At 37.1% G+C, this 16,445-nt stretch overlaps 1 protein-coding gene across 1 annotated transcript in view; it reads right to left on the bottom strand.

Annotated features, from left to right (window-relative positions):
- Positions 1-3,817: 3,817 nt before the first annotated feature.
- The window catches only part of LOC131143936 (protein SIEVE ELEMENT OCCLUSION B-like), a 166,367-nt gene continuing 153,739 nt past the window's right edge, over positions 3,818-16,445 (bottom strand). Inside the window, exons 6-7 of the mRNA XM_058092291.1 lie at positions 5,338-5,796; positions 3,818-4,737 (exon numbers count right to left, since the gene is read on the bottom strand). Coding sequence (XP_057948274.1) covers positions 4,231-4,737; positions 5,338-5,796 — 966 coding nt within the window. The 3' untranslated portion in view covers positions 3,818-4,230. The remainder of the gene's footprint in view (positions 4,738-5,337; positions 5,797-16,445) is intronic.

The raw sequence follows: 16,445 nt of genomic DNA, 5'->3' as shown, positions 1-16,445 counted from the left end.
TAGAGAAAATTTATCCTCGTTCTTGGTTAGTTTTTTTGGAATGCATTATTTAGTGCTTGAAAATTTTAAATCTTGAAAGTTCAATGAGAACATATTCCATTGAAACATTATCAAGTGTCTGCTTCCATTTGATTTTGTGGAAAAATGTTGTATTGTAATTTTATTTTCTTTTGGCAAGAAAAAGTGCTGCAAATTTATTCTTTAAAATGCTATTCACAACAAACGCATTGATTAAATTTCATTGGGATGACCAAAGTGTGCTCATTGCATGCATTTTTAATAAATGAAACCCAGAACCACATCTTTTTGAGCTTTTTGCATATGATTGACACTTGCTAAGTTATGAATATGAATGCAATAGGTAAGTATATTGTTTTATTTTAGTTTTTTCCTTCAATAAACAAAGCCATGTGTGTTTCTTTAGGTCAATCGACTGTTGATGACATAGTAAGCATGAAAAGTTTTTAAGGTAAGAATGTTTTATGTTGTGGATAGAGTACCATTCTTCTTTTTATTGCCTGTGTAGATCTTGCAAACTTCAATTATTTGGATCAAGCATTTTGTTCGAGGAAATAAAAGGATAACAAGAAGCAATTAAGCTGGATTTGGTTAAAAAAAAAATCTATAATTGTATTCTGTTTCCAGCAATTAATCCTAAATAATTTCAGTTAAAATTGGTTAACTGAATTACCCGAATTGGCAATTCGGTCAGGTAGGTTCGGTGCCATCCATCAGTTCGGTTGGTTCGGTTAATAGTACTATTTAACTGAATTTTTCGATTAATTCGGTTAATTACCTGAATTTGGCCGAATCGACCATTTGCTCACCCCTACTCACAGCAAGCCTTAGGGGGTGATTTCCTCTTCCTTTCCCATCTAACTCTTCCCCTCTCACTCTCTCTTCTCTCCCTGTCTCTCTCTTCCTCCCTCAACCTCTCTCCCTTTTGTTTTCTCTCCCTCTTGGCCACTCGCGGCGACAATAGCCACTGTTGCTGCTCTCTGCTCCGCTGCACCTGCAAACCACAAGCACCAGTAGGACCCGAAGCACACCTCACGGCCACTGGATGGTTCCACCAGATTCCAGCCTCCAGCCACGCATAGCTTCACCTGCCGTCACCTTCCATCCTCACGGCTACAGCTCCGTTAGTCACACGTAGCAGCAGCAAGTGCCGCCGCCGCTCCCCGTAGATCCAGCCACACCAACTCCCTACCCAGCAGCCATCATGTCCACGGCCAGCCACCAACCACCCATCTCCGGCGACTCACCTCTGGCAGCATCCAGGTAAGTTCCCTACATAACTCTCACACACATGCACACAGCAAACACACACACACGCACACATCATCTGTTGCATGCAATCACACACATGCATGTACACACACACACACACACACCCCACAGATTCACACATCCACTCATGATCCTTTATATTATTTTCTTTTTTATGTATTTTTAAATTTTATGTACCTATTTTTTATTTTAGGTTTGTGTATTTTTGTATTATATTCATTATATTTTTTTCTCGTATATTTAATCCTTTATATCATGCCGGTTGCTCTTGCTCTTATTTTGTCTATATCATACGTGTTTTATATTTTTGCCAACATGATTTTTTTTTTTTTTGTTTTATTGTTGTATTCTCAACATTATGTGATGTTTTTGTACTATGTTTGGTTATGAAGATGTTTATATTGTTCCTGTGTTCATCTTATATATTGTTGTATTTATAGTTTTATTATTATGTTTATATATTATGACGTTTATCTTTGTGAGTAGTTTATTAAGGTTATCTTTATTATTATATGTTTATTTCATTTTTATGGTGGTATTTTAGTTTATAATTATTATTATATTATTATGGTATTTTAGTATTGTATTAATTTATCTTTATTATTAATTTATTATTATGTTTATTATTATTTGTTTAGTATGTTTATTACTATTATTAGTATTATTATTAGTTTATTATTATGGTATTTTAGTACTTTAGTTTATTGATAGTTTATCCTTATTATGTTATTTTAGTATTTTATTGGTTTATCTTTATTAAGGTATCTTTAGTAATATTAGTATATATAACTTATTATGGTATTCTTAGTATATATGGTATATATCATGGAACTATTATTGTGTTTATATTTAATTTTACTTATTAGGGTATTTTTAGTATTTTAATATGTGTGGTGTTGCTTGCTATGGTGTGTATTTATTATTATGTATTATGGTGTTTATTTTAATATTTTAGAATTATTTATTTTTGTGTGTGTACATCCCTATGATTTCAAAGAGAAGGGTATGAGCTTTCGGGCTTCATGTACCCCAGTTCTGAGGGAATATATAGTATATATATTTTTATATGAATTTCAAAAATTCACTAAAAGAGAGTAATTTTAAAGACTTTTTAAATTTACTTAAGGATAATTTCATAATTAATTAGGTACCGTTCATAAGAACTGACATGTAAGGGGTGCTCGTAACTTCCCCTCTGAAACCAAACTTCCGATCCCAGCTTTGGTAACGAAGACCTATTCTACCCTTAACGGGGTAGTAATTAAGTGTTTTAACCACACTAAAAGGTTAGTGGCGACTCCATTCCTATGTTTTTCCCGAAAATTTGAACCTTATTTTTTATTTCGCCACCCAGGGGCACACGCGGTCCTAGGATGTCGCGACAACATTGAAAAATGAAAAAATTTAACAGCAAAGGAAAAATAAAAATGAGGCGAAAGGATCTTCAATTCTTCATGTTGTCACCTACACACACGCACAATAAAAATTGAGTAAGGAAATTAGAATTTAAAATTGATTAGCTTCTTAATGTTGATTGAACAAATTAAAGTTGAATAATCAACTTAAATTAGTAAATTAGTTTTAAGTTTGATTGATTAATTTGAATTTGATTGGTTGATCAAATTAAATGCAAATCACTCCTCAAGTCCTATAAATAGAGACTTTTGAAAGTGTGAGGACACCTAGAGAGATTCGCACAATGATACATTCACATAGAGAATTAGTTTGAAGAGGTCATTCAAGTAGTTTTAGTGAGAAAATTAGAGCAAGTTCTAATTGAAAGTTTGAGGAAATTACTGGATAAATTGAGCTGCTGAATTCATAGATTTTGGAGGTTCTAAGGGTCATAATTTGAGATTCAGGGTTGCAAATAGAATCAAAAGAAAAACTAACATAAAGCTTGAAGATCGGAGGAGCTAAAGACTAAGGTTAGCTTCCACTTTTGTGTTTGATTTAAAGCCATACAAATTTTTGAAGACCCTAAACTTCATTATTTGTTTCAAATTGTTTTTGAACTCGAAAACCCGGACTCCTTAACTCAGACTCTTTAACCCGGATCCAACCTAGCAACCCGGATCCGATCCATTATTTGGATCCAATCTTCTGACCTGATCCACTCATTTACCCAATCCACCAAACCTAGCCGACCTAATCCGTTTGACTTGTGGACCAAAAAAGTTAACATTGGGCCTCAGCCCAAATTGGTTTAAAATAAAAACAAGCCCAAGCATATAATCTATTGGTTTTCGCAAATAACATAGTTTAGTCTAACCATAATCATATAATGGTCTTAAGCTCTTTTTTTTTTTTTTTTAAAGAAAATTTCTTCACTCTTATAATTTTCCGCTCCAAGCATACAATCTCATTTTTGTTCTTGCTACCTTCCTTATATAACATTGTCTCATAATAATGGTCAAGGATTCGCCCCCTGACATTAGATGGATTAAGACAAAGTGTAGAAGACAACCTTCAAATTACATATGCATTTCTATAGAATATGTGACTTTTAAAATATCAATCCAATGAGTTAACAGAATAAATCAAACCATCATATATTACTATAATATTTATCACTGACGGATGATTCGATTCATTATTATTTAATGCTTCGGCTATAACAACATGCACTGCCGAAGTCAATAGAGGCGTTGTCAGACATTTCCATACAAAGGAAGACTAAACCTTCACACACAACCAAACACACACCTAGTTACTGCATAAAACAGACCCTCCATCCTTACTCTAACTAAACACGCTACCACAACCCCAAAGCACAAACACATCAACCGAAACCTTCACCAACACAGCAGCAGAACCAAAACAATAAAGGACTAGCTTAGGGGACAACATATATATTTCTCAGTGCAGACCATTAATGGCACCATCGACATGGCAGCACTTATAGCTGATGACCATCTCCATTTTTCTCGGGCAATCTGGTCACTGCACCACCTCCGGCACTTCTCCCAGCGCCGCCCTCACGTCCAAGCGGCTACACCGGTGCATGGTCCGCACCACCTTCTCATGGTGCCCCTTGAACGAAACCTCGAACCCCTTCTCCTTGATGAACACCTTCCATTTCTCAAACTCCTCCAGGGCCTTGAGCACCGTCGTGCTGTGGCCGCTGAACATCACCTCGGAGCCCTTGCTGAACACCGCCCACCCACTCTCGCTCTTGTAGGTCAGCAGCTTCTGCACCTCCCGGGTCACGTCGTCGGGCTTTCCGACCACCTTGGTCAGGAACAAGCTCTCTATGCCGTCCCAGAAGCGCTTCAGAATGGTGGAGTTGTCTCCCTTCCCACCCTTCCCCACCTGGACGAGCTCGATGGAAATCTTCTGTTCCTTGATGAGGGTGTCGGCAGCGAGGGCATTTGCTTTTGCGGTGAACTGGGTGATCCAGTCGGAGTCAGTGCCGCCGTAGAAAAAGATGAACTTCTTCTCTTTGATCTGAAGAGTAATAATCAAGTAAATTTCCAACCTCAAATTTGTTACTAAACCAAAACAAGCTGTAAAAACAGCACTTCCAAAAAGACAACCAGAATCTGCAGCAAAAACACAAGACGAAAAAACGAAATAGTATTCTTTGCTGAGACTCATGTTAATTAATGTTTAATTAATTTTTTCATGTTTTAATTTTGAAAAATAATTTTATGACATTCTGCTCATCTTCCCAACTTTTGCCAAAACTATTAAAATTTCAAACATCCCATGTTCATAACGTTTCTAACATCACATTTAATTAAATTTATACATGAAATATTTGATATCCTTAAATTAAATTAGAATATAAAGAAATCAAGTGTATTCAGAAATTAAGAAATTTCAAGCTCCTATAGCAAATTTTATCATGTGAGACAAAAAATAGCAAACGGGTTTAAAATAAAACATATACTTCAAAAATTAAAGCCGTATTAGGTAACATGAATTTCAAAACTTTCATTTAATTTATTCACACAAATTTAAATCATATCAAATGTAAAATAAGTTTAATTAATTTTAAAATATTAAAAACAGTGTGGTGAAAATAAAACAAAGTGAAGAAATTACCAAGTTTGGAATGGAAGGGTGAATGTGGCTGCCAATATAGGCGAGCCAGTCCCTTCCGCCGGCGAGGATGGCTTCCATGGCGACGGTGAAGGGGAAGGCCTTCATGCCCCAAACTCGAATCATGTGGGTGGCATCGGAGCACTCCACCTTACCTTGGGGGTTGACCACCACGATGATGGGCTTGGTCTTGAAGTGCCACTCCTCCTTGATGTACCTGACGCCGGCGACGAGGGAGAAGTGCTTGACAGCGTACCACGGCATCTTCCCCCGCACCATCTCGAATTTCATTCGGAGCTCGTCCGTCCACTGGTCGACGATCGGCACCCACACGATCTTGTACTGGCTTTGCTTCTTCAGCTCATCATGGACCGGGCGGAGCAGCTGAATCTCTTCGTCGGTGATGTCCAGCGTGGAGATGAAGAGCAACACGTTCTTCCTCCTCAATACGTCGATTTTCACCTGTTTAATTGTGGGAGAAAATAAAAAAAGTGAAGTTTGGGGTCATGAGTTTTGAACTTTTGACGATGGTAATTGGTAAAAGACTCACTGAGATCAGCCCAATGCACCTTAATTAAGCCCAAAACAAATGTCTACCTTGCAATGTTTGAGCACAAAATTTTTAGATTATAAAAGATTTTTGAAAATTTTGAATTAAGTGAATAATTAATCAACAGCTAAAAAAATAAAAAATACCCACAATTCGATTTAATTGGTTGTCTATACCATAATATAAAGTAATTAATAGATAGATAAACTAATTCAAAAATTTATAATTCTAATCATTAACTAGTAAGCCTAAGACTTCAGTCTTTAAAAAATTGTTAAAATGTTGCCTTTTTTGAATTTTTTTTTAACACTTAGTGTAAAATTTTACATAAAAATTTAAATTTAAAAGTTTTATGTAAATTTTTAAAAATTAGAGCAAAAAACAAAAAGCGAAGGATGCATTGCTTCAATGTTCTATGCGGTTCTTTTCCTTTTTTCTCTTTTCTTTTTCGTTGTCTTTTTGCATCCATGTTGCATGTCTTTGTCATAATAATTTAGCTACATTAATATCATAGAAATATATATTAAATAATAATATTTTTGTATCACATAAAAAATATTACTGTGCTATATTCGTTATTATTATTAAGAATAATTTTATAGTGTTTTTGATAAAGTATGGCCTATGAGAAGATTGGTATCTAGCCAGTATTAAGGTCGCTTTTGAAACTAAAAAATGTTTTAATTTTTTTTTATTTGGATCAAGAATTTTTTTTAAAAAAAAAAAAAGATATGAAAAATAAGAAAAATTAATTTTTTTGGATCAAGAATTCCCTTATTTTTTTCTTATCCATTAAATTCTATTTAAAATAAAAATTTATTTTAATATTACAATTTTTTTTAAATGATCAAATATTACTAATTTATAAAATCAAAATTTTATTTACAAATTGAATATATATATATATATATATATATTCTTTTTTTTTTCTTTAAATGTAAATATAGATTCCTTAATATTTATTTTTCCTTTTCCTAATATTTTTCAAGTTACGAACATGCTATTCTAGTAAATAAGTAAAAAATATTATTTTTTTTTTCTCTCCTTCCCTTTCTTCTATCAAAATCCTTAATTTAAAGGGAGCCTACTTAGTCTAAGAAAACAATTTGTCCCCAAAGAACCAGGCATGACAGGAAATTAATAGTACAGATAATCAAGGAAAGAGGGGATAATTGAAGACCCTTTCTTCATAAATATGTGCAAAATATTGATATTCATTAAAGTAAAACACTATGAAAGCACTGCAAACGACCCAAAACACCCAATACATAAATTTACAAGACCCACAAAAAATCAAACATAAAATCAAACAAAATTTAAGCTTAAATTAAAAACATAAACAAAATAAAAGTAAAACATTTACCTAGAAGAAGAGACAGAGGAAGGATCGGGGGGGTTCCAACCCATAAAGGAACTGATTTTGGAAGTGAGTAGAACGAGAACGTAGAGAGCACACATACCCAGAAAAAGCTTCGATTTGGATGCAGTAACCATTTGACAGAATCGGCGAAGGAGAAGAGGTGACCGGCATAAATAAGTGCCTCTATTGGCAGCCTTCTCCTTCGCCGGAGAGTACATAGCATGGTGGTTACCGTCGGCCGAGATGACGTGGCGGATCGAGATGAGGGTCGTCATGGAAAGTCCAATCAATGGACGGTGGCGATTGGAGAGGGTATCATCAGTCGTGCGATGATCGAGCGTAGCAATGGCTCAGCGTGAGAGGAAGAACATAAACGGTAGGGGGGCATCAGAAAATATTGTTACGTCATGGTTACCATCGTAATCGCGCAAGCAGAGAACATTGAGAGGGAGGGGCGAGGTCTGAACCCTAAACCCCTTGTTGGTGTGGAGGTGGAAAGAGGAAGGACCTCCGAGCTGGTGGCGGAGCTACCACCGAGAGAGAAGCGGAGGGCGCAGGTGAGTGGCCTATGGGCGAGGGAGAGAGCGGAAGAAATTTGAGAAGAAAAAGAGATCGTAGGAGGGAGGAATCTGGAAGAGCATAATGAAATTTGGGGAAAGTGTGGGAATTTAAGATTTTGAGCATCAGTGACGGTTTCAAAACCGTCACTAATATCCCATTATTAGTGACGGTTCTCCCAAACCGTCACTAATACTCTTAACTAATTTTTTTTTTATATTTTTAAAATAAAAAACTATTAGTGATGGTTCTCCCAAACCGTCACTAATACTCTTAACTAACTTTTTTCTAAATTTGTTAAATAAAAACACCAGTAGTAATGATTTCAAACCATCAATAATACCCCATTATTAGTGACGGTTCTCTCAAACCATCACTAATACTCTTAACTAAATTCTTTTAAAATATTTTTTAAATAAAAAACTATTAGTGATGGTTTCAAAACCGTCACTAATACCCCATTATTAGTGACGGTTCTCCCAAACCATCACTAGAACTCTTAACTATTTTTTTTTTAATATTTTTTAAATAAAAACACTAGTAGTGACGATTTCAAACCGTCACTAATACCCCATTATTAGTGACGGTTCTCCCAAACTGTCACTAATACTCTTAACTAAATTTTTTTTATATTTTTTAAATAAAAAATTATTAGTGACGGTTTTAAAATCGTCATTAATATCTTGTTATTAGCGACGGATCTCCCAATCCGTCACTAATAGCCTTAACTAAATTTTATATATATATATATTCATAAACATTAGTAGTGACAATTTGTTAGTCGTCACTAATAAGAGACTTTTAGTGACGAATTTAATCCGTCACTAATACCCTAGAATCGTCAGTAATATTTTCTTGAAAAATATTTCACATGAAAATTGTTTACAGCGCTATTTTTAGTGACAAAAGTATTAGTGACGGTTTTAAAACTGTCACTAATAGTGTCGTATTAGTGATGGCTGCTAAATCATCACTAATACTTACACGATTAGTGACGGTTAATAAAAACTGTCACTAATCCCAACTTTTAGTGACGGTTTTAAAACCATCACTAATACTTTCATCACTAAAAACCAGTATTTTTGTAGTGAGCCGCGAAAGGTTTTGAAATAGCAAACAAACGAACGTTAAACTTACTGATCATCATCTTTAACCTGCCTCTAGACTTGCCCAACCCTCAAATATTCTCAAAAAAGAAATTGTATCAGTCATAAATTTTATTTATGCGGTGTATTGTGAACCCTTCGAGATTTCTTCACAGATTTTTCCTTTCCAATTTTGGTGTTTTCGGAAGTCCATCCCTGCCCTGTATCAGAGTCATACATTTTTTCTTTGCCCTTCAACACTGAAATTCACCTTCCTCCCTCTCCGACGAATAACCCAAAGCCAATTCCCCCTAATGCAAACCATGGTTCCCACCTTTAGTTTGTTTAATACTGTCTACATGGTCCACTTTCTCTTGAGACATAGGTTTACCATATGAAACTCAATCATCATCATCACACCCAACTTCCTCACGCTTCTCTTCATCACTTTCTATTAAACCTTCATTCATATTATTTTCCACGCCTCTCTGCGGTACATCAAATTTTTGAATTGCATAATCCCATTTTTCTTATGTTGTAGGACTTTTCAGTAATAAAAGGCAGCTATCCTTGGTCATCTTCGTCACCGGCACATTACTGGGTCATGCTTCTTACTCCACCCTTTTTGCCCCTTTATCCACATCGGTACTGGTTTCCATTACACCATCATTCGTCTTTGGTTTTCATATCTTCTTTTCTTTATATTTTCCCTCATCCCTTCGCTTCTCTTCTGCCCTGCAAACAATCGAGATATGTCCTTGTCGACAACATTTAGAGCATAAAAAACTCATCTTTTCATATTTGGCCTATTTCCAAATGCATTGTTTCGGAGATAAAACAAGAGGAAATCCCTTAACTGGCTCCATCATCAGGTTGACTTCCACGCAAATACGTGCCCCTAAGGCTCTCGTATGATTAATTGTTGCCTTAGAATTGGTGTATTCCCAAAAGGGAGGGTGAATTGGAATTTTAAAATTTTCTCCTAGGTTGAACTAGTTATTAGTAGAATATTACAACCTAGCATCTTTCTATGCAATTCCAAATACGTCGATAAATATAGTACACTGAAATTTAAATCAAGCGCATCATTAACATAATAACATACACGTGTGGTAAATATAAAGTGCAAAAATATAAACAGACATACGATATATTATCGGGGTTCGACCTATTGTGCCTACGTCCCCACCTCTAGCTCGCAAGCCCAAGGATTCCACTAATAGCTCACTTAAGGATGGAGCGACACCGGTTACAACCAAGTCAATTACCACAGGGCTAACCTTAACCTTAACCAGGTCAATTAGCGGGGCTGACCTCAACCTACATGCCTTAACAGGATGACGCACCTAACTTTCCTAACTTGGTCTAAGCCAATCCAGGACTATTGTAGGGCTAGTCTCCCTCTTTAGGCTCGTGCCTAGAAATACAACAGATTCACTCAATCAATGAAATGGTACAGTGATTGTGCTTTCGTGTAAAACAAATATGTACCCAAATACATTCAGTCACATACACCACAAGACGATTTAATATGTAAGCTCAGTGTGGTCTAGTATTTCAACTCTCAGATATATATATATATATACTAACTATTAGTGTAATGAGTGCGTGAGAGTATCAATCAAGCAATCTTTGTATCACAAGATATTTAGCCAAGGTGTTCACACAAAGATGTCAAACAAGTCTCATGTATATTAATCAGTATGATATCTCAGTCACGTAGATAAGATAATGTATATGCTTGGTTTGCAAAAGATGAGTAATTTTTGGATTCAGCAAATAATATGTGAATGAATAAATTTTTGCACAAATATTAATATCACAAACACAAATGTCTTCTCACAAGTATATCAAATATGAAACACAAGATATTTGAGTATGTTTTGAAAATGATTTTGCAACCCAAAGACAAATACAAGCTTTTTAAGAAATTGCAACACAAATGCAATACTCAGAAGCTTAGGTGAGTCTTCTTAGGATAGGCTTATGAACAAAGCCCCCCTAAGAGTTTTTTGGTTTAGCTCTCGTGAAAATCGAATCAATTAAATACAAATAGGAAAAACCTGTAGCAATAGACACTCAATCAACTTACAAAGAGTTTAATCAATATGAGAAGATAAGTACAAGTGTAGGAGGCTAAAAAATGAGTATTATAGGTTTTTGGGTTTTCAAAGAATTTTTCCTAATAAAATATACTAATCTCTTGCTAATAATCCCAAATGAAGGGGTATAAACAGACACGCCACGAAATATAACCGTTGGGGACAAGTCTGGTATTATTAGAAAAGATTAATGACCTTTTAATTATTTTAACCCTATTTTAAAAAATTAACCACGATAAAAAATCAGGGTAACCGGAGAGGTTCGATCAACCAGAAACCTTTTCGATCGACTGAAGTTCATATGATTCGGTCAACTAGGACACTTTTGAACTGGGAACTCGGTCAACTAAAATGTACATGCTCAAGGCAATTTTTCATTCTCTCAAGTTTCGGTCAACTAGGCCTTTTTGAACTAGTCGATTCGGTCGACCAGACCGTTGGGGTTTCTCCCGAGGACCCTCGGTCGATCAAGTAGTTGGTATGCAATTTTGGCTTGGTCGACCATGTAGTCAAATGTTTGACTCCTAAGAGGTTCGTTGAACCAGGTGTTTTGTACTAACCTGATTCAGTCGACCGGGCTGTGGTCAACTAGACCTATTCGGTCGATCGGGGTAGAATGAACTACTTTAGCTGATCCACCGAAAGTGCACAAAGTGTACATTTCGGTGCTGTTTTGACTCACAAACACCCTAATCAAGTGCCTAACATTCATAGGTGCAATGGTGAGTGTCCTAAGATCATTTTTGGGTCCTTTTGAAGACACCGAAAAAATTTAGTGCCGGTCGATCGAAGGGTAAACCTTAAGGTATTTTCTAAGGTCACTTTAGGTTATACTTGGTTTGTGCTTACGTAATAGATCATGCATATGATGTGTGTGCTTATTACAAACCAAAGACCCTAATTAACTATTACAGACCAATTTGCAAATTAGATATATGTTACAATACAATTTGGTCTTCAATCTTTACTTGCTTTATGCCCATCTTGATCTTGGCAATTTAGGTTCCTACACATAATCTCAAATATCCATTAGATTCAATGAGTATTTGTCATAATCAAAACCGGGCATGACCTATAAGGTCAACATTCTCCCCCTTTTTGATGATGACAAATATGAAAAGCAAAAATGTATGTTTAAGCCTAAAATGCTTCCCCAATCAATAAGCATCCAATTTATTTTGAAACAAAATCATTTTATCAATTATTTTTGCCCTTTTCCATCTTCCCCTTTTGGCAACAGCAAAAAGGGTCATATGAGTTAATAGCCTAAGCAATGGGTAAGTATTACTGTTATATATGAAGATTTTTAGAAATATTTTTTTTTTTAATTTCGACAGTGTCGTTTGTAAATCGTACTTTCTCAAATAAAACCTATATAAGTGTAACTTGTTTGAGTTTAAATATATCCTAGCAGTTTATCCATAACTACTCAAACAGTCCAGTAATGTCCAATCAAGCAAATAAAATTTCAATATGATCATGAAGTGGGCAAGTTGTGTCACAAATGATAACCAATATATTCATGCTATAAAAATATGAAGTGTGTAAACATAGACATGAGTCACTTTACAAGATCTAAACCAATTAGAAATACCAACAATTATAGGTTAGTTAGACTTGTCAATTCCACTCAAGATTCCTTAAATAACTGATAATTATGTGAAGATGAGATTTAAATTTTCTTTAGGTTTTCACTCATCATTTCAAAAAGATTTTAAACTCAATTTTATCATAATCATGTTTGTGGCCAGAACAAATCCATATTTTCAACTAATACATAGCAATAAGAGCATAATGGCCTAATATCAAGTGTTACAAATATACAATTAAGGATACATATTCATTTCTAAGGGCCTAATGATTTTAATGCTAAGTGACTTCCCCTAAGAGTATGTGTTTTGATCCAATTACTTTAAATGTATATATGCACAATCAATCCCAAGGAATATAACATTTCAACGCAAATGAATCAACTGTGACATATTTAGATTTTGTACACACAGAAGAAGATTGTTTTCGTCATTTAGGCAAATGTCTATAGAAAATTCGGCAGCATGCCTGCTATAAACAGGACATTTCACAAAATTTACGCACACAAAAATGATTCTCAAACAAACGGTATCACAAGAGTAAGGCATGCGAGAACCTAAAATCTACCAGCAGGCAATTCTCATCAACTGCATCCACCATGCAGGAGGCATTCTATACTAATCATGCATTTCAATAAAGCAGTCATTTAACCACAAGCACAAGCACATCAAAGTACTGCTAATATATATCATAATCAAAATAGGTAACACATGATAGTATCTGCATAAGGTGTATGTGATCGTCATGATAATACAAAATAAAAGTAAAAGTTGTTTTATTTAGGTACAGAGCAGATGATATAGAATAATATAAAATAAATCAAGGCCACGCAATTTGATCTGCAGGCTACTCTCAAGAGTCTAGAATTCCCCTCCATCATCACTTCTATCACCACCATCACCGGCATTGAAGTCAAAATCCACGGTCATCCGGTCTCTCTCATCCTGCATCTCCTGAATGCGATCATTCAGCTCACTGAAGCAGATAGTCATGGAACTCTCTAGATTAGTAAAGCGACTGGCAGTAGAGATACAGAACTATTGGAACTCCTCACAAAGAACAATGGATGACGATGCCAAATCTCGTATGCCTGGCTGGACTGATCCTCGAAACTATACGAATAAGTTAGATAAACTGGTGACGGCTGCCATAAGATCCACATTTGATGGTTGCGTGGGCTGTGGTGGCTCCTGCGGGGCCTTTTCCTGTGCTGCTACGCCCCTAGAAGGCAACCAGATTTTGCCAACGAGCTCATACCCCATAAGTCTCAGGGTCACTCTAAAGAAAATGTTAGCACGTCATCTTCTCTTCAGTGAAGCCACATTTGAGTGAGTAATTCCAATGGATCTAAATAGCTTGTTTAGTATACCCCCGTATGGCATTATAATTCAGTGGCCAATCGTTTTGGCCATCATCCGTCGGATCATCAAGTTGGGTAGATCTAATTTCTTCCAGGAAAACAGACACCACATAATAAAGAAATCTAGAAAAGACACGTGCACTTTAGAACCTGCCTTGGGTAGGACATTATAGGTAATCAAGTGGTGCACAACTCTGGCCACTAACGTAAACTGTCTATACTGTGAGGGATGATTTTGGCTGGCTGTGCCTAGATCAGATAGGGTCAGGTTTTCAAATGTGGCAACTGTGAATTCCTATTCGTGGATCTAGGAATTTACATCTAGGCACTCAAAATCTCCACAGTCAATATCAAGGATGTAGACACCCCAATTTTAACCAGGCCTTTCCGAGGAGACCTCATGTCAAAACCTTCCCACACTGGCTGTGGAGTCCACACATTCTTGTAGGTCCCACACTGCTTGTGGACCCCACACATCTTTATAGGTCCCACATTGCTTATGGACCCCACATATCTCCATTGGGCCCCACATGTGTTGTGGGCCTCACATCTCTTGGTACGCTAGCTCGGATTCCTACATCCAATGCACGTTACCCCCAGGTACGTTAGCTCGGATTCCTACGTCCGATGCACGTTACCCCCTAGTACGCTAGCTCGGATTCCTACATCCGATGCACGTTACCCTATCTAGTATGCTAGCTTGGATTCCTACATCCGATGCACGTTACTCCCTGGTACACTAGCTCGGATTCCTACATCCGATGCACGTTACCCCATCTGGTACGCTAGTTCGGATTCCTACATCCGATGCACGTTACTCCCTGGTACGCTAGCTCGTATTCCTACATCCGATGCACGTTACCCCCCTTTGGTACGCTAGCTTGGGTTCCTACATCCGATGCACATTACCCCATCTGTTACACTAGCTCGGATTCCTACATCCGATGCACGTTATCCTCTGGTACGCTAGCTCGGATTCCTACATCCGGTGCACGTTACTCGCTCTCGTACGCTAGCTCAGATTCCTATATCCGATGCACATTACCTCTTTTGGCATGCTTGTGCCTGCTGGCTCGGGTTCCTATAACCCTTAAATGGCTTGTGGACCCCACATATCTCCATTGGGCCCCACACCGTTTGTGGGCCCCACTTCCCCTGGTACGCTAGCTCGAATTCCTACATTCGGTGCACGTTACCCACTCTGGTACACTAGCTCGGATCCACATATCCGGTGCCTTGCTAGCTCGGGTTCCTGTAACCCTCAAACGGCTTGTGGACCCCACATGGCGCGTGGGCCCCACACATATCCGATGGGCTCTGCATAGCTTCTAGAACCCTCAGATTATTATTATTATTATTATTATTATTATTATTATTATTATTATTATTATTTATTTTAATTTGTCAAATGCAAGCATACTTTGTCCCCCATCATCACTCACCACATGTCATGTTTCCTCTCTTTATCATTCTTCCCATACTATATTCCCTTCATCATTCTTCATCCCATACTTTGTCCCCCCCATCATCACTCACCACATGTCATGTTTCCTCCCTTTATCATTCTTCCCATACTATATTCCTTTCATAATTCTTCATCCCATACTTTGTCTCCCCATCACCACTCACCACATGTCATGTTTCCTCCCTTTATCATTCTTCCCATACTATATTCCTTTCATAATTCTTCATCCCATACTTTGTCCCCCCATCATCACTCACCACATGTCATATTTCCTCCCTTTATCATTCTTCTCATACTATATTCCCCTCATCATTCTTCATCCCATACTTTGTTCCCCCCATCATCACTCACCACATGTCATGTTATCTCCTTTTACCACTTTTCCCATGCTAATTTCCCTTCATCATTCTTCCCCCCATACTTGGTTCCCCCCATCATCACTCCCTTATGTCTTCTTTCCTAAGCTTGTCCCAAGCTAAGCCTATAAATAGCCCTCTCATTCCATGCACAAGGGGGAGAGTTCTTGGTGGTGGTAAGGAGAAGATTTCAAATATTGAATTTTTCTATTATAAGTTTGTGAAGTTAGTTTTTTTTTGGGGTGAAGATCAAGAGGTCGGCTGATCCTGTTTCCTATCAGTGCTGAGTCACCCCATTTGAAGAAGGCACTCCGTAGTGCCTCGAGTCATAATTCAAGAACAACTCTCAGGAAGATGTTATAGAGCGGCCCTAGTAGACTCACCAATAGGAAAAGAAGACCAGAGCAGAGGAAAACGAAAGAAGATCAAGCGGTCGACTGATCCCGTTTCCTGTCGGTGCCGGGTCACTCCATTTGAAGAAGGTACTCCCTAGTGCCTCGAGTCGGAGTTCAAGAACAACCCTCGGGAAGGCGCTGTAGACTAACCCCTGCGGATTCACAGACAGGAGAGGAAGACCAGAGGAGAAAAAGATGATAGGTAAAGCCAATGAACTTTCTTTTCCTATGTTACATCTCCGCCCCCCTTTCCTTAATCGGCCTCTGTTGGTTTTTTTGATTTTATTTCA

The sequence above is a fragment of the Malania oleifera genome, chromosome 12 (assembly GCF_029873635.1).
Source record: "Malania oleifera isolate guangnan ecotype guangnan chromosome 12, ASM2987363v1, whole genome shotgun sequence".
Classification (NCBI taxonomy): Eukaryota; Viridiplantae; Streptophyta; class Magnoliopsida; order Santalales; family Ximeniaceae; genus Malania; species Malania oleifera.
This window is presented reverse-complemented; position numbering and strand designations above follow the sequence as displayed.